The sequence below is a fragment of the Acanthochromis polyacanthus genome, chromosome 18 (genome assembly GCF_021347895.1).
Source record: "Acanthochromis polyacanthus isolate Apoly-LR-REF ecotype Palm Island chromosome 18, KAUST_Apoly_ChrSc, whole genome shotgun sequence".
In the NCBI taxonomy this organism is placed as follows: Eukaryota; Metazoa; Chordata; class Actinopteri; family Pomacentridae; genus Acanthochromis; species Acanthochromis polyacanthus.
Genome location: NC_067130.1, coordinates 20955899 through 20974959, shown reverse-complemented (window position 1 = coordinate 20974959; position 19061 = coordinate 20955899). Strand labels below are relative to the sequence as shown.

General features: G+C 39.1%; 2 protein-coding genes across 3 annotated transcripts in view; both read left to right on the top strand.

The window, feature by feature from the left end:
- Window positions 1-1997, top strand: part of LOC110957050 (DNA repair protein XRCC4-like) — a 47841-nt gene extending 45844 nt beyond the window's left edge. Inside the window, exon 8 of one of the 2 annotated variants that reach the window (XM_022202875.2) lies at window positions 1056-1997. In XM_022202875.2, the coding sequence (XP_022058567.2) occupies window positions 1056-1152 (97 nt within the window). In that variant the 3' untranslated portion in view covers window positions 1153-1997. Of the gene's footprint in view, window positions 1-1052 lie in introns of both variants that reach the window. The other variant, XM_022202873.2, reaches the window with a different exon arrangement.
- Window positions 1998-4984: 2987 nt separating this feature from the next.
- The window catches only part of LOC110957034 (versican core protein-like), a 44289-nt gene continuing 30212 nt past the window's right edge, over window positions 4985-19061 (top strand). The window contains exons 1-6 of the mRNA XM_051938753.1: window positions 4985-5310; window positions 7763-7832; window positions 8935-9345; window positions 16546-16720; window positions 17204-17331; window positions 17417-17713. Of these exons, the coding sequence (XP_051794713.1) occupies window positions 7772-7832; window positions 8935-9345; window positions 16546-16720; window positions 17204-17331; window positions 17417-17713 (1072 nt within the window). The 5' untranslated portion in view covers window positions 4985-5310; window positions 7763-7771. The remainder of the gene's footprint in view (window positions 5311-7762; window positions 7833-8934; window positions 9346-16545; window positions 16721-17203; window positions 17332-17416; window positions 17714-19061) is intronic.

Below are 19061 nucleotides of genomic sequence, written 5' to 3'. Positions count from 1 at the left end.
TAAACAACTATGAGGAGATACACAACAACCCCAAAGATGCACAAATTACCACTAAGAGATAAGAAACGACTAAGAATTGCAAAAATCTACAGAGACACAAGACATGAAGATGTAGAGCAGCTACAAAGATGCAAAACTACAAACAGGTAGACACAAAGTCAGTCAATATGACCATAGACACACAAAATGACTACATGGCAATACAAAGCAGAAGACACAACATGACTGAAAAGCAAATGTGAAGAGGTAAAACAACTACACAGAGACACAGAATAGCTGCACGTACATATGACCACAAAGTAATACCAAATGACTACAAAGATATGCAAAACACCTACAAAATGCACAAAACATTCACAAAATAAAATCAACACACAACCCCAAAGATGCACAAAGTGACCATAAATACTCAAAATGACCACAAAAAGACAGAAATGACCACAGAATTTAAAAAAACAAAACAAAACACAAAGAGATACAAGGCAAAATTGAACTGACACAAAAAAAATAGAAAGAGGTGAAAGAAAACTAAACAGAGAGCAGCTACAAAAACGATGCACACCTACAGACACAAAATGATCATGACAGGTAAAACTACCACGGAGACGCAACACAACTACAAAGAAACCCAAAATTACATCGAAGAGAGACAGAGCAACCACAAAGACACACGAAATGACCACAGAGAGACGTTTTTAGATTGTCTTTGAGCTTCAACAGAGCTGAGCCTGCAGGAGAACATGAGCCTTGAACGTGGTAACACCAACACACACACAGACACACACACACAGGTAGTCAGCACTTGTATTTGATGTGGACCACTTAAGGTGGGGGAGCTGCTTCAACACAATTATATGCACACACAAACACACACACACACCTACAGGTATAAAAGCTGCCCATGTGTTTCTTGTCTTGCTCCTTATGGGCCACATGATACACTTCCCGTCTCTACAGGAAAACTGTGCTGTAAACTGGCCTCATTAGCCCGCTGACCTGCTCTCCCTCTTTTTCTGTGTGTGTGTGTGTGTGTGTGTGTGTGTGTTGCACAGCAGCGACTCTGCAGGATCCAGTAAGCTGCTGACTCCCCAGCGCTCTGCAGATGCTGCGGCAGCAAGTTCAGCAGTCGAGGACCTGTTTGAGGACTTCTAACTGCAGACCGCTGCACATGAACACGACTACAGCATGGATTTATATAGGCAGGAATCATATTTTTGGATGGAATGAACGGATTCAGGGTCTGTTTATATGGAACAGTGCAAACACAGGGTGACATTACAGTAAAGGACAATAAATGGGCGTCAAGTGTGTGAAACTGGGGTTGTCTGATATTTGGTAGAAGTTTAAAATTGATAATAATAGTTAATAAATGACTGGCCAATGTTTTTTTTACCTGTAAAAATTAGTAAACAAAAATCTGTGTGTATTTTAAACACTGGAAAGGTTTTGCTTTTGTACCATGCTTCACGGACAGATTTCTATATATTTATAATTTTGTCATTTTAATATTTGTGCCAATAAACTGCAACACCTCAAAGCACAATGATGTCAGTCGAGAGAGAATTACTAAAGGAAAGCCAGAGGTCTTCACAGGTCCTCTTGGTTCTGAGTTAACCCTCAAACATCAATGTAAAAATGTTACACAGAGATCCTTAAGGACAAAAATACCCTCGTCTGTAAAATATTTTCCACTTTCACAGAGTTAGACGTCTTACCCACCATCTTCTTCTCCTCCATATTTCCATGATTGTTTAATGAATGACTTCAATTCCATCGTCAGTGAGAGATGAGTGCCATACTATTAGCTAGTTTTTATCTTATCAAGTGTAAATTTGTTTAAATTACATAAATGTGTTAAATTTTGCTCACATCTCGCATTTAAAGTGGGTTCTCAGTAAAGGAGACGATTTTTTATGTCCTTGTTATGAGGAGAGACTGTAAGGAGATATTCCGTCATTCACGCTTTTCTCATAGTCATTAAAATAGTTAGTTTTTGACCTGGATCACAGCTACCCTTTGTTTACCCCTGAACCTGTTCATTTGTGTGAGTTTTAAACAAGTTGTCTTCATTTTCCAATCCATGATCCGACAAACTGTCTGATCATGGAGTGACTATTTTCTACTTGTTAGAAAAAAGAAAAGAAAGATGCTGGCCATTTTCTGTACTTTTCATCAGCAGACACCCTGATGAATGATTACCTTTTTAATAACCAACATTCTTATTTGCCTGTATGGGACGTGGAGCAGAGCCCCTCGTTAGGGTTTTGGGAAGGCCTCTTTGCACTGGGCACACAGAGCTTTGGTTGTGGAGCTCTTTGCCTGCTTCCCGGCATTCCTCACCATTCCCTGCTCCCCAGCAGCCTGAGGTTAGTGAGCCCTGCATCCAGGCACCTTGGAAGTCTCAGTCCTCCAGGGCCAGGACTGAGACCTGGTCTACGTCTCACCTCAGGTTGGCCAGCACCAAGTGTGTTCTATACTGATCGATGTTTCCCCTGCGCCAGCCAACGCCCACTACTCACTGTCTCTTCACTTCCTGCATATGAGTGGACTACTATCTCTCCTGTTGTGGCGTGTTCACCAAAGTCAACCTGAAGCCCAAGTCCCTGCTATGCACAGCTGAGACCAAGGCTGTTCCAGAGTCAATCTCAGCTGGAGTTTTACCAGTTTCTAAGTCTATTCCTGAGTCAGCTGAAGTCTGCCCTGCTCCTGAGTAATCTTTTTTTGGTCAGTCCACCAACACATGTCAAGCCTGACAAACATCGGTCTGACTATCTGGCTTATCAACCTCCAAGAGGAATGACCACCTTCAGAGGGGTTCATCCTCCACCACCTGGCCATCCTCCTGAAGGGTTCTATCTCAGGCGCCAGCTTTGTGCCCGTCCCCCAGAATGGTCCCAAATATTGGCCTCACCTTCAGATCGTTCACCACAGTGGTCCTGACTGATAGAGGATTTTTAACTGTTATGTAGTCTTTGTCATCCTTCACATCATCTTCTCATCATTTACGTACGGTGAAAAATGCTGTGACTTGTTTGTATTGCTTTTAACTAATCGTGTATTTTGTGGTGCAACCAGGACGCACCGAATGTGTCCCTGCAAAATAGTGACGGAGGAATTGTTTTGGTGTAACTTCTGCAATGCAGCGAGGGGAGCACAGTCATTAAAATAGATAATTCTCAGAAAGAACCAAGCTGCTCTGTAGGCAGGTTGCTGCTTGGAGTTTGTTGTGTCCTGCAGTGAAGAGGACACTGAAAACAGCAACATGCAGAGAGTGGAAAGAGAAGAGAAAGCAGCATTAAATGAGCAACCAGCAGCAGCCCTGCAGCCTCCATCCACTAAGTCAGACTAGTGTGACGTAAACCTTATCTCCCCGAGGCTGCAAGAGTCTGTGTGGATCCCTCTGATGTCCGGGTAGAGCCCTAAATTTGTGGCAAGTATGCTACAAGGAAAATAGTGCAGAATTTGTAGAAATAACTTACTGCACTTGTATGGAATAAAGTCCTCCATGTGGGTTCCTGTGACTGTACAGTATAGCAACAGCTGTTCATGTGCACATCTGCCAGGGAGTATAATCAAGGCTTTACACTGCCCACCACTCCTGCAACCTCCTCCTGATACTCGTTAAAACTAAAAAAAAACGCCTATTTCTGTATGTTGAATATATGCTCAGATGTCTTGTGTGTATCTTTCAGATGGTAGCAGCTTTGAAAAAACGGAAATTTTTCTGCTCTCGTAGACATTTTTCTATTCACATCATAGCATTGCAAAATCACACAGTCCACCAGCTTCAAAGTGATAGTGAACAATCTGACGCATGGTGCCAAATCCACATGATGCAACGTGATATATAAATGACACCTTTTCAAATCTAGATGGATTAATGGCCACCCAGACCGACCTGAGCCCTGCATCTCCAGATGAGAGGCTTCTAGAAGAGCTGAAGAGAGTGGGAAAACACAGGTGTGTCCTATGAACAAAGATAGAACGAAGGTTTTCTCATTTGGCAAGTTTGTCTTCTTCCTCCTCGCTTGGAGCAGCTATGAGGTGAGGAAGAGGAGTGAGTGCAGTAAGTAAGGAGGCTAGAATGATAGCTGTAATTCATAATCTGTCAAATATAAATTTGAAACATTTAGATACTACGATCTGTTTTTTTTTTTTTTTTTTAGATAAAAGCTGCCAAATCTTTATCTTCAGTTTCTCTTTAACTGTGAGGATTTGCTGCTTCTCCTTATCGTATACAGCAAAGTCCGTAAGCATTTAGACAGCGACAAAGTTTTTGCAGATTTGTTGATACACCAAAACTGGATTTGAAATAGAGCCATTAAAATGGAAGTGAACAGCAGACTTTCACCTTTTTTTACTGTATATTTTTTGTCATTTGTTCCATCAAATTTGCAATAGTTGGTCTGTGTTTTTTGTCCCAATTCATTGCAATCACTTTTTTAGCACTTGAGCAGGATTTCATGTTTGAAACGTTTTATTTTTCTTTCTGACACATTTTGAACATTTTGATAATTAAAAAAAGAAAAATGTTACACAGAAAAGCAATAGAAGCATGTCAACATTCATTTTGTAGACATTTTCTGCTCTCTGTCCCTCCTAGTTGAGCACTGCATCACCTCTTGTATGATATTACCAGTGATACAGAGGTTGCCGTAGTATTACTAATATTACAATTTCTCTAAAAGTGTGAACTGTAACTTAAAAATGTACATTGAATGATGTCAAAAACTTGTTTTTTGAGGAGCAGCTTGAATATAAAGTGATATGCATCAAACGGTTAAAATGTTAATACTCGTTATTTTTTTGCAATTCAACAAAAACGAAACAAAAAACACTGTTAAAACTTTGATTCTTCATCATCACATTTCAGTTTCTGCTGCTCAGAGTTCCATCCCCCTTTTACACATCCCTCCCTCCCTCACCAGACCTCTTTAACTTAACAACAGCGATATAAACCAGCGTCCCCTAAATGTCTCCCCTCTCTCTCCCATTCAGGCTTCCCCACCCTCCACCTCCTTCACTCTAACCATCTCTTCGCCTCCCCTTCCTCCCTCTCTGGGCACTGGGCGGTGTATGATCGGTCCTGAGCGCTCCTCCTCTTCCTAATATGCGGATAATAGCGGGTGTAAAGTGGATTTGAACTTGCAGCCAGAGCTGAGAGCTGGAGGAGGACATCTGTTGTAAAGGAACCGCACAGATACGCGCATCCAGACGCCGACGTCGGTTTGGGACTTGCGGGACTTCAGTTTGGAAACTTTTAAGTGACACAAAACAAGTGGATTTTTGGACTTTTTACGCATTTGCAAGGTATGACATATTATTTCCCGGCTGTAAGTGTTGGACAGACTCGGTTAAATGTGGTACGATAATGTTCAGTTCGAGCGTAATTCTCCGCACAATGTTGCGCTCTGCAGCGGAGAAGCTGCAGCTTTATGGGTGGCCAGGAATGTTCCCACACTGATAAATCACAGTGATTAGAGACTCATTGATAAAAGTGACTCTCGGGACCAGTTAGGTCCGTTTCCATGCACTGATCACTGGATAAGCCTTATCACACAGCTGTTAGCGCACATCTGCTCTGCCGTGCGCTCGCGCTCACTGGCACCGATGGAGGATGGAAAATGAACAGCATTAAAACAGTATTTTCAGTGCTAAAACATCCCACAATTTAAAGAAACTGCAGCAAAATCACAGCAATTAGCAGGCAGTGTCTAAATATTACCTTTATTTGTCATGACAGTTGCAGAAAATAATATGGAGGTGGCTTTAAACCTTAAAATGCTTCATTAAAACTTGGTCATCTTGATTGTGCACATAGTTGGTAGTAGTGCTGCCAAAAAGTGAGCGACTTAACTTTCCTTTGGAGGATGATTTTTATTAATTAAAAACAAAATGAGATAAAAGGCGTATTTTAATCTCAGGAGAATACAACCTTGCTGCTGTAAACTACCACAGTAAAAGTTATTCATATTTGCTCAATAAGAGAAAAAAAGGCTTTTGTGAATTACAGAATGTGGCTTTGCTGCCAGATTACTTTGAAATACCACAATGATAGATGCTCATGTTAACTTTATACATAGTCTAGGTAGTAATAATTCCAAAAATATCCTTTGCTTCAACTACTAATGAACAAAACTGGTTTTACTCATTGTTAAAATAAGACAAAATGCCTATTTCTAATGTCAGGTAGGGATTTTGTCACTGGATTATCACAGTTAAAGTTACAGACAGTCCATGAGTGCAAAGAAAGATGGAAGCAGTACGGTTGTATAGATAATAAGTTGATTTCCATGCAGACACAGTGGGTAAATAAGCCTGAATGCACTGGTGGAAGCTGTGATTTACAGTGAGTCTCTTGCCAATCAACAGGAAAATGTTTGTCAACTTCCTCCAGAATGATTCTTCTTCTGTTATTCAAGTAATACTGCAAAATCTTTAACTAAGTAGATTTACTCACTTTCATGTGTTTGTACTAAAGTAAAAAATGCAAATGTAATTAAAGATATCAAAAGAAAGCTAGTGGCTAGTAGCTTAAGCTAAAACTGAAGCTAATTTTACTTTTAAAATTAGTTTTATGTAATTTTTATATGTAAATAGGAAAATGTGTCCAACTTTTAAAGTGTGAAGATTTTCTGCTTTAGTTTGATATCACTGATAATTTAAAATTTTTTTGATTTCAGCTGAAGGCTAGCTGCTGAAATAGCTGTGTTTGGCATTAGCACAAGCTAAAGCTAACTTTAGTTGTTATTTAATTTTTTTCCTCCTGGGTGTTGTATGCAAATGAAAAATAAAACTAAAACTGAATGGCTCTAGCTGTCTAAGCTAATAATTTGCTGCTACGATTTGTAATGGTTTTTGATGATAATCAAGCTGTGCAGCTGCTAGTATGTAGGAATATTTGAACAATTTTTTAAAAAATGATTTCATAAATGTTTTCTTTTGTTTGTCTTTTAATAATCATCATCCTCTGTTCTTAATGTCTTTGTAAAGCACTTTGAATCGCCTCGTTGTTGAAATGTGCTATATAAATAAATTTGCCTTGCCTTGCCTTGCCTAAAACTATGTGCGGCGCTGTCTGTGGCTAAAGTTAGCATAAACTTAAAGTTCATAAATCGGGTGGATGCTAAATTTGTTTATCTACATGAGACACTGATTAACTTAGTTTGTTGTAAAGAGAACAAACAGATAAACTCCTGCTAACGGTAGCTAGCTTAGTAGATCTCAGTAGCTGCCATCACATTGTTTGACTCCAGAGAATTTTAGATGATTTGGTGGTTAAAATGCATTAACCACATTACATTAAGCAATATTAAACTATTGCTTAATGTAATGTGTAGATTTGTCATGATTCCTATAAGCTATGGGTGGCCAATAATCAAACTAAAGTGAATTTTCTAAAACAATATGGATGAGAAAGCTACATTTTGTTGGTTGATGCAGCAGAGGATTATCTAAAGGCGGAGTGCACTGTCTGCAGTTTTTAACTGTTGCGAGGTTTCTATGACGCCGGTTTAATGGGGTAAAATATTCAGCCTAAAATACATGACATTAAAATTTTACAGCCTTTTTCTGTGTATTACAGTTTAGATTGTCTGTCAGCTGCTCTGTTTGCTGCCCTCTGCCTTCACAAGGCAGTTTACACTGCTGTTTGAAGCTAACGGCACATTACAGCATACATAGAATACAGAATAAAGCTTGTCGTTTGTCATCTTTTTTTTGTGAAGTTCATCTCTGATTTTCAGTCTCTTTGTGTTTTCAGATTGCCGAGATGATTGGACACATCCTCACACACCTGCTCTGGTTTGTGTGTCTGTGTTCGGCTCAACCAGGTGAGTCGAGTCCAGCAGGAATGATGTGATTGCAGCTTAAATCCAAACTCTGATGTAATAACAAGAGTGCCAGACTTGCAGGTCCAAGTCTGACAGAGTGGAAAGTGCCTTTTACTCCAGTTAGATGCTCACATGTGCAGTTTCTTCCAACTTTTGCAACAGCTAGAAGCTCCCACAGAAACTCAGGGGACTTGTAGCGGAGCAGTATTCCCCATTATTAGGGAAATACAACTGGATGATCCTGCTGAGGGTTTGTTCTTCAGTGCTGTGGGCTCTAGAATACAATATCACATTACATTTCTCAAATGACAGAACCAGTACCAGATTTGGTTCTGATGTAATGTAAAAAGAAAGACTATGTATAATACTTCTGCACTTTTCATTATGAGTGTTTGGATGATGGACGGATAAGGAGGATGAATTAAGACTAGAGAAAGGCACATCACATTGAGCTTTCTCTCTTGAAATGATGTCACCAAAAGCTCTTGAGAAGAGGAGCTGCTGTACAGATGATGCGGAAACTTGTTTTCTGCTAACAGTTTGTTGAAACTGTTGGAAACCTGCTAACAACAGAAAATTTAACACACATGACTGATGATCTGTTTCGTCTCTGCACAGCTTGAAACATGTCTGTTAGCAGCTGGCATCAAAGAATAATTACAACCTTTCCAATTGTAAACTGTTCCTGAAGACTTTTCTCCATTTTTCTCTTGGAGATGCAGAGTTTTTGCCTTCTTCCTCTTGGTGTTTTCTAGTAGCTGTCAGACAGCTGGTTCTGTTTTCTTCTACTCTGTTTACGACAGCCATGTAGCTCACAGCGCCACCTTCTGACAACACTCGGCAGTCGAGGTTATTTGCTTTGAAGGCAAGCCTAAATCACATTTTGTTTTGATGCTTTTTTTTAAAAATGATGTGATATTTCAAAGGTTTCCGTGGGAACACAACTACCAAGACAAATCAAGAAAAGTCAGTTTGATGTTGGACAGATCATTTATCTTTGATGGCCACGAATAACATTAAATCATAGACAAAGTTGGGCACAATATGGGTATATATCTACCTTTAAATGATCAAATTTCAGTCGAGTATTTGCTCTTTCCAGCATCTCCACGCACGATGATGACGATGGAGAAGAACTCTCCTGCAGCTGGATCTCTGGCCGGCGAGGTGGTGCTTCCTTGTCACTTCTCCATAATTCCAGCTTCTCCCACCACGACCACACATGCCCCCACATCTGCACCACCTCCCAGCCCGAGTCCTGACGAGCAGCTCCGGATCAAATGGGTGAAGCTGGACGGGCCGGACGAGAAGGTGGTGCTGGTGGCTCAGGGAGGGGTGGTGAAGGTGGGGCAGGGGTTCCTCAGCAGGGTGTCGGTGCCGAGCCGCCCGCTGTCGGTCGGGGATGCCTCGCTGATGATGGTGAAGCTCAGGGCCAGCGACGCCGGGCTATACCGCTGTGAGGTGATGCACGGGATGGAGGACACTCAGGACACCGTCAGCCTCAGTGTCACTGGTGAGCAGAACACACCCACTTACATCTTTGTGGAGTTTTTGTGCATCTTTTTGTGCCTATTTTGCATCTTTGTGTGGTAATGCTGCATATTTTGATGATCATTTTGCATGTTTTTGTGGTGTTTTTGCACCTTTTTTTGTTATTTTTTGTGTCCCCATGTGGTAGTTTGCCTGTTTTTGTGGCTGCTGTACATATTACATAATTTTTTTTGTAGTCATTTTTTAATCATTTTGTCAACATTTTGTGACGCTGTGACAATTTTTCAGTTTCATGCAGTAGTTTTATTTCCTTATGTGGTAGTTTTGCATCTTTTGGAGGTCATTTTGTGTCTTTCCAGAGTTATTTTTCATCTTTTTATGGTGATTTTCCATTGGCTTGTGGTAATTTTGCAGCTTTATTCTCCATGTTTTCGTAGTAGTTTTGCATCTTTTGTGGTAGTTTTGGATCTTTTTTTGTGCTTTTGTGATTATATGACTATGGAGTAGCGTTATGTCTTTGGTAGTTATTTTGCATTTCTTTTTAGTTGCTTTTGCATTTCAATGGGGTAATTTTCTTTTTTGTGTCTGTGTAGTAGTTTTGCATGTTTTTGTGGCAGTTTTGCATCTTTAAGTGGCTGTTCTGCATATTTTTGTGGAAGGTTTATTTGTTTTTATGGACATTTTTTTAAAAATTCTGTGAACATTTTGTGTCATGTAGCAATTTTCCAACTTTATACAGTAGTTTTAAATCCTTATATGGTAGTTTTTCATCTTTTGGAGGTGATTTAGTGTCTTTTTGCAGATATTATTCATCTTTTTATGGTAGTTTTGCAACTTTATTACTCTGCCAAGGAACACAGCGAAGTTATGTGATGATTTGCTTTGGTTTGTCTCTCTGTCCGTCTGTTCGTCTGTCTGTTTTCAACATTGCTCAAAAATAGAACAGATTTGGATGAAATTTTCAGGGAAGGTCAGAAATGACACAATGACCAAGTGATTAGATTTTGGCAGTGATGCGGCTTATAGTCTGTATCCACAGATTTGTTAGAGATTTCTGTATCTCTGTGAGATAGCATCGCGTTGTCACCGTTACCATGACAACAAGTGAACACTACGTCAGCTGCCTGCTGACGATCACACGATTGTGATCCTACTACAAACCGACTGCTGCGGACCACAAATATTTTTGAAAGATTTCATCCACTAGAAATCATACAGTGACTGAGCAGCTTTGGTGGAGTACTGCACTCTCTGAGTGATTTTCTTGTTGTCCATGTTTTTGTAGTAGTCTTGCATCTTTTGTGGTGGTTTCATATGTTTATGTAGTAATTAAGCACATTTTGAGTTATTTTTATCTTAATGTAGTAGCATCTTTTGTGGTAGTTTCACATCTCTTTGTGATTGTTTCATATCTTTTGTGATTGTTGTGCATTTTTATGTGGTAGTTTTGTATCTCTTTACAGTCAATTTGTATCTTTATGTTGTAATCTTGTATTGCTTTATAGTCATTTTGGATCTTTGTGTATTAGTTTTGGATAGCTTTGTGGTTGTCTTGGATGGTTATGTGGTAGTTTTGCATCATTATCAGCAGAGAGAGAAGTGGGCAGGTCCCAGCACTTTACAGTCACATTAACAGTGTGTATCAGGAGTCTACAAACTCCATCAGTGACTGCATCCAGATGTCTTCACCTGGCAGACACTTCAAAGCTGAAGGTGCCGCCAAAAGTATTAAGTCAAGCTGTTTTCTCTAAAGTCATTTCCTCTCAGAAGTCTGTTGTGGTCGTTGTTACTGTCTGTTTTTTAATTCTTCTTCTGGAAGTTTCTCTGAGCTCCTCTAAAATCTCAGTTGCAGTCCAAGAGCAGTTTTCATGAGGGTGAAGAGGAAACCTGAAAGATGCACAAACATCTTCTATCCTGTAGTTCAGCTGTTGACATGAAATACATTTGCATTCCCTTACATTCAAGTTTTTATGAGGTAAAGGATTTCTAAGCAGCAATCAACCAAATCTGAAAATAGTTCCTACCTGCCCTCAGTGTGTTTTATTGTGCATTCCTGTTTCCAGGATCTGAGCCCTCATAAGTACAGGAGACAAATGTATGGCATTTTCAGATGATGAGAAACACTTGAACTCTGCTAAAAACAAACTGAATCGATCTTACATCCACTCTATCACAATCTAAAGACAAATCTGATGGTCACATTTTGATACCAGGATCATCTTCTAGCCATGATTTCTTCTGTCTCAAAATTTTCTTCTAGTATAGTCATATTTTAACATTCACAAATGTAGCTTATGTCTGTGAAATAAAGAAACAATGCGTGATGCAGCGTTCAACATATCGATGGTGCTCTAACTATGTTTTCCTGACTCTACATGAATGGAAAATGGATTACAACAGCCGTTCACTGTCCTTCTTTAAAGACTGTAGCTCCATGGTCACGTTAACAATTTGTAGTTGATTAGTTGTTGCAATGAATGTAATATAGTGGGTCATTTTTTGTTTGTTTGTACAAAAAAAGTAGTTTAAATCCGCAGTGTGTTCAAAATAATTAGTCGTCAAGATGATTTGATGATGTGCAAAAAATGCCCAGTAGGAATCAGACCGGTCAGACTATACTTATTTTTTTGTGAAATGAACTCAATTACATTTTAACTGGAATGCTCTTCTTACCACACTGACTTAGGCTATGGTACGAATAAAAGCACAACAAAATGCCCAAAAACCTGATTCTTTCCAGTTGTAGTTCATAGTTTGTGACATCCATCTTTAGAAATATCATAAAAAGAGTTTCAAAGCAATAAAAGTTTCAAAACAATACACTGTGCTGTTGTTTGCTTTCACTTTTCAGATTCAGAAATTTTCTAAGCCTGCCGTAGCATACTGCAATACAAGATGATTTGACAGTTTCATACTACATATTATTATGGAACGTAATATGCAGTACGTAGTACATTTGTCAGTAATACTTAGTAGGTGGTTCTGAATACAGCCAATGACTTCATTTAAAATATCTGTTTAACAACTGGCTCAACAAAATCCCCAGTAAACAGAGCTGATCCATATAATAGAATGACTTGTTCACGGTAGTTAGTCCAGCAGCTCAACTGGAACACATGTCCACAAAAACTGTCACAGCAGCTTTATCAGGCCAGGAAATCTGTCAGTATTTTAACCTGGCAATAGCCAGATTAATAATTGTGTAGTACTTGATAGTACTCCACAATATCAATCTGGGACCGCTCCATGTAAATCCGTTCGGAGGAAAGAGGCACGGATTGGACAATGCAACAGTATGTCCCACCTCTGACAAGTTTGTTTTTAGCCAATCGCGTAATCTTCACAACGAGCGGAGCCAATTGGTAGATTAAACTCTTACCAAAACCCGTAGGTAAAAAAGCACAAACATCTTTACCATCCAGAAAAGCGCAAAGCGCCTCTCGTTGTTCTTCCTTCAAAGAAGTGATAGGAGATTCAGCTAAAACTGACTTAATAGCAGCATCTACATGATCGTTGTCCTCTGTTGCCATGTTTGTTTTGATCTACTGGCGCTTGGTGTTGTCGTCACACCTGGATATCCCGCCCATTATCCCGCCCCAGACACAAATACTGCTGCGTGATTGGCCCGAACCAACTTGGTGCTGTACGAAAAGTGAAGGCGGGAGCGGAGCAAGATCATTTCTTGAGAGATTTGTGAACTCACAAATATCGCGAGAAATCAACTTGCTGGCAAGGTTATCAGTATTTACTATCACCTTGAAAATGTATTTATACTCAGAGTGTCACAGATACACTTCATCTATTTTGTCTGAATGTTGCTGAAAGTTTTTATTCAGAGTTGTGCTGCTCTTATAGTTTAGCAGCATCTCTGCTAGACTCAGCTCCAGTCCCACGTTAGCTTCTCTGCTTCGTAGCTTAGCATCTTTAGCATGAACCTTAGGCAGCTAGTAAAAAGCAAACAGCCACCAGACCCCTTTTGACAACTTGATGCTGCAGACATAACCAACAGGACTGCTACAGTTAGCAGTTAGACAGCAAGGAGGTGCGCTTGTTTTGTGGATCCAGCTGGTCAGCAAACACACCAGTAACTCTATTATTAAACACTAAGAGGCTCCACCTGGTGGATGAACCAGATACTGTGTGTCCGTCATTTTCTACTTTGATGGTTCAAATATTCTTAATAGGTTAAGACTAATTGAACTGCTACTAACCAGTCACATTAAAAACAGCTATGACACAATTCATGAAGAGAATATTAGCTTGATAATAAATAATTGAACCTGGTGCTGATAATATAAAGGAACAGTGTTACATTGTCCAGGAGGGTCCTGTGTTTCTGTGCTGAGTTATGTTGAATGAAAATATTTTTAAATTAGAAACACAGAAAAGCACCAAACAACTTTGTTCAGTTTACTTTCATAGAAGCATTCAGAAACAGAAAAGCACTCAGAGAGCAAAATACTATATCAAGGCTGTGCATTCCCCCATATGGCACTGTCAGAAATGCAGCTTTGTGTTTTGTTTTTAGAAATACAGCATTTGTTTATTAGTTATCGATGATCAGAAATCACGGTAACATAGAATATGGCCATTTAATATAGATGTACCCACAAACAAAATGACCTTGCACTGAGCACATTTGTGTGTTATGCATGTTTACGCTATGTACGCATACCAAAACACGTGACCAAAATATGTAGCGGGCGGCGGAAATTGATGAAGCACCATTACAACTTAATCAGTTGTTCATTGTATGATTTCTATAGGATAAGTCTTGATATGTCTGCAGCAGTCGATTTGTAGTAGAATCTCAATCATGTGATTGTCAGCAGGCAGCTGATGTCGTGCTCACTTGTTGTCATAGTTACAGTGACGCCATGCCACTATCTCGCAATGATACAGAAATGTTTAACAAATCCATGGATCCAGACTATTACCCACTTCACTGCTAAAATCTAATCAGTTGATCCTGTTGTCATTTCTGACCTTCCCTGAAAATTTCATCCAAATCTGTCCGTTTTTGAGTAATGTTGCTAACAGACAGACAGACAGACAGACAAACCATTGCAGACTGTCACATAACTGCTGCGTTCCTTCACAGATTAACAAGCAAATACTCACCACTGAGCAGCTGGAGCTGAAGAACATTCGACTTTTGGCCAAAAAATATCAACAATTATCAGATCAATTTTTCGTTGTTTGTCTAATCAGAGAATCTAGAAACTGCCTTTGCTCCAGTTCAATGTTGCCGGATAAGATAAAGCTACACAGCAGCAGCCTCGTTTTCTCCTATATGAAAGTCTGTAGAAAACTTGAGGACTTTTGGGATCCGTCGATCACCTCGCCTCGCCTCTTTCCCAGACATTTCCACAGATTCCACATTAATCCTGAACAGCACTCTTTGTTGAGCAGCTCCACACAAAGACTCTCCCTATGAGTGACACACAACTCTCCATTTAACAGCTCAGACCTCCTTTCACGTCGTCCTGTAGCTCTGCCAGGATATCCTCGCAGATGAGCGATGATCCAGCTCCAAAAAACTGAGCTAATGACACAAAACAACAGCAACGTATAGTCTGAGGATGACAGCTGTAATTATTCACCGGTTTCTGTTTCTCTATGCTATCGTTTATCTGTGCAGCGATCCAGTTTCTGTCAGCAGAGGATCTGCACTGTAATCTGATATTGTAATCTCACTGAACTGTAACGTCAACAGGTTGATGAAATGTACGGTTTTCCTTTGTAGTATCAATTGTAATGCTGGAAGAAGTGTAAGAGCTCAGAGCGGTGAATCAGGACCTCTGTTTTTTGAAAATTAACTCAAGATGTCTGTATTTTTGAATGTTTTATTAACAAATTTCTCACATGTTAGTTAGACTTTTTGCACATTTTAGTTAGATTTTTTGATATTTTATTAGTAGGATTGTGACATTTTCAATATGGGATCGTCCATATTTTTCCGAAATTTTATTTTTCTAATATTTTTCCTTTTTCAGATGGGATAGGATGAGTTTATATTGGTACATAAAAAATGATACAATTTTGCTTATTAATATATTTTTTCATGGTATAATACTTTATGACTAGGCTATATAATAGATAGTGGCTGGGTAAGTATGTATGTATGTATGTATGTATGTATGTATGTATGTGGCTATGTCCGGTCCGATATCTCTGCAACCGCTGAAGTCAGGATAATCAAACTTGGCACTGAAGATCAGTCTAAGGTCCCCTACTCAGTTGTGGAGTTACAGGTCAGCAGATCAAGTAGGGAGGCAGATACGTACGATGATCAAAATTGATACATATTGCATCAGTTGTATCGGGAGGACAGGGTTTTCGCCAGCAGAGTTTACTTTATGTTTCACTTGGGTGTGCACAGCCCTCAATGGCATAATGTAGGAAACAGTTTAAAAAAACATGAAAAGTAAATTTTGCCATGAGGGCAGGTGATGGTCACAGTCACAAATAAGAAAAAAATTGCATGAAGCTTAAGCAATGACACCATGGGTGGTTGGTGTCATTTGTGAGCGGATATGCAGACAAAAAAAAAACAAGAAAAAATAGTTTCTGAATGTTTTGTTTTCTTGACAAATTTCTGACATTTTTCTTTTTATGCTTTTTTTATTTTCTATCTATATTTGTTATTTTTTTCCACACATTTTGATAATGTTTTGAGATGTTTTTAAAAATATTTTGAGACATTTGTTTTAAAGATTTTGAGTATTTTTTCTACATTTTGTTACATTTTCTTAATTTTCTTTCCCCAGACATTTATATTTATATTTTTATTCATATACGTGATTTTTTGCAGACATTTTATTTATTTTTGTAGATATTGTATTTATTTTTTGTCAAACACATAAAATACTTGCAGGCATTTTAATTATATTTACCCTTCATTTTATTTATATTTTTCAGACATTTTATTGACATTTTTAGACATTTCTATTGTTTGGCTCATGTTCAGGTTAAAGTCGTAATTTATCAGCATTCAGTAGGTGTCATTATTGGTAATGTGATTCATTATCTGCAATAACAGGAGTGTGATATTTGTGCCTTCTTGCCAACAAACGGCCGATTACAAACCTGAACTGGATCTCTGACCTGCAGTTATTTCTAACTTTAGCTGATGAAAGCTGTGCTCTGAATAGATTCTGGTTCAATAAAATCCTACCAAAAGTTGCTGCTGTTTAACTGACTGCTGGTTTTCTCTCTGCAGGTGTTGTCTTCCACTACAGAGCAAATTCCAGCCGCTACACTTTAGATTTCCCTGCAGCTGTGGAGGCGTGTCGCTCCATCGACGCCTCCATCGCCACCCCCGAACAGCTGGAGGCTGCCTTCGAGGACGGCTTCGACCAATGTGATGCCGGCTGGCTTGCCGACCAGTCAGTCAGGTAAATTCACACAATGTTTCTGCTATGTTTACGACAAAATCACCATTTTTATTTGCCTTCAACTTCTTGCAGTGGAAGTTTCTTAAAATAAGTGATAAAAAGCTGTCAATGCAGTAAGAATAAGTACACCGATATTTTCTAAAATCACTTCATTTAGCCTGCTTTATTAATGATGGTGACAGTTTTTTTCTAGGGACTACTTCAATAAAATAGATTTCCATTGGAAAGAGGTTAAAATATCCTTTCTACACATGTAGCAAAGCACCCCCACACCATCATACCGCCTCTTCCATGCTTCACAGTGGGAACTGTGAATGTAGAGACCATCTGTTCACCTTTTCTGTGACGCACAAAGACAGGGCGGGTGGACCTAATGATCTCAGATTGATTAATTGATTTCAGGGTTTCTGTGTTTTCCCTCTGTGAAACACTTTGAAAAGTATGCTATTGATGAAATTAGGAGTTCTTTATTATTGTTTTCAGGTATCCAATCACAGTGCCCCGTCCAGGCTGTGCGGGTAATCTGCTGAGTCGACCAGGTGTGAGAACGTACGGTCTCCGCGACCCTGCAGAGACGTATGACGTGTACTGCTACGTAGACAAACTGAACGGTAAATACAACTAAGACATCACATAAAAGGACCACGGCTCTGCTACCTTTTGTTGACTTTGAACATGTTTGTCCTCCGTGCGTAGGTGATGTCTTCTACCCCCCATCCCTCAAAGACAAGGTCACCTGGCAGCAGGCAAATGAGGAGTGTGAGAAGCACGATGCTGTGTTGGCGTCGCCCGGCCAGCTGTTTGCAGCCTGGAGGGCAGGACTGAACCGTTGCGACTACAGCTGGCTGTCTGACGGCAGCGCCCGTTACCCCATCACCGTCCCCCTGCCGCAGTGTGGAGGAGGCCTGCTGGGCGTCCGCACATTCTACAAGTACGAAAACCAAACTGGATACCCAGATCGCAGTGAGCGCTATGGAGCGTTCTGCTATAAGGGTAAGATGGGAACACAACACACCTATACACACTGAACACTCCTCTGAACGTTTGTCATCCACTTCACCTGGGAGTTGTCCAGATCTCCATCCAGGACACCACAATCTCTCTGGATTTTATTCATATTTTAAGTGACATTTTAAGACAATTTTCTGATATTTTGTTAATAATGTTCAGAGTTTTTATTCATATTATATTCAGAAAAAATTCAAGTATTAATATTTTCCTGATATTTTGTTTATTTATTTATTTATTAGATATATCATTTTGTAGGACTCATATCATTATTTTTCTGACATTTAATTCATACTTTGTGGCTGTTTATTTAATTTATTTTTTTCAAAAATAAAATTTTTTCAAACAGTTGTATTTTCAATTTTCAGAATTTGTTTTCATACGTTTTATTTAGGTTTTTCTATGTTATTAACAGTTTCATAAACATTCAAAGGTGAAGAAATAAAAGTGTCAGAAAAATATAGATTCAAACATTAGACAAATAAATAATAATCATTTCATAAATTGAATATCTAAAAAAATATAAATGATAATGTTTTTAAAACAAACATTCAAATACATGAGAAAATAAATAAATGGTTTAAAAATAAAATACTTGAGAAATACAAATAAGCATCAGATAAATATTTAAAACATATTTTTAAAATGTAATACACTTGCATTGCTAATAAATATATTTTTGCAAGAACAGTGCGTGAGAGTCTGTTTGACTCTTTTTGGAATACTCGTCCCTCTGCTAGACACCTACCTCAGGATAATAGGTGGTCAAAGAGATCCTTTGTAGTAAAATATAAAAATAAATAAACAAAACATAGAAATAGAAGATGTAAGGAAACACAGCACAGTGTCTTACGTTCTTAATTGATGACAATGACATTGAGAGGGCAGAAAAATTGCTCAAGTTGTCCTTTCTAAATTGAACCAAACAGAAGATCTCCAGCTCCTCTCAGAAGTTTCTACTCAGGAGGAGAATTTTTTTTCCTGCCCTGACAACAACCCTGAAAGAGGTTCTACAGAGGCAGTTATTGCATCTTATATCGCAATAATTTAATGAGGAATGCTATCAAGGATAGCGGTTTGTTAAGATGCAGCTGGGGATCTGTCAGCATCAGCAAATTTATAATAATAATGTTTATTCATAGAGAAGTGGAGGGCAGAAAACTATCCAAAAAACTCTGATGAGGTCAGGACTGCACCTTTTTGCTGAGCTTCTCCTAAACATCCAAATCAGCAGAAAGTTGTAGCTCACTACATAAACTCTGAGGTGTGTCGCAGCGCAAACGAGCCGCAATCTGCAGCCGCTTAAAAGCAGCAAAGCGTCAAGATGTGGCAA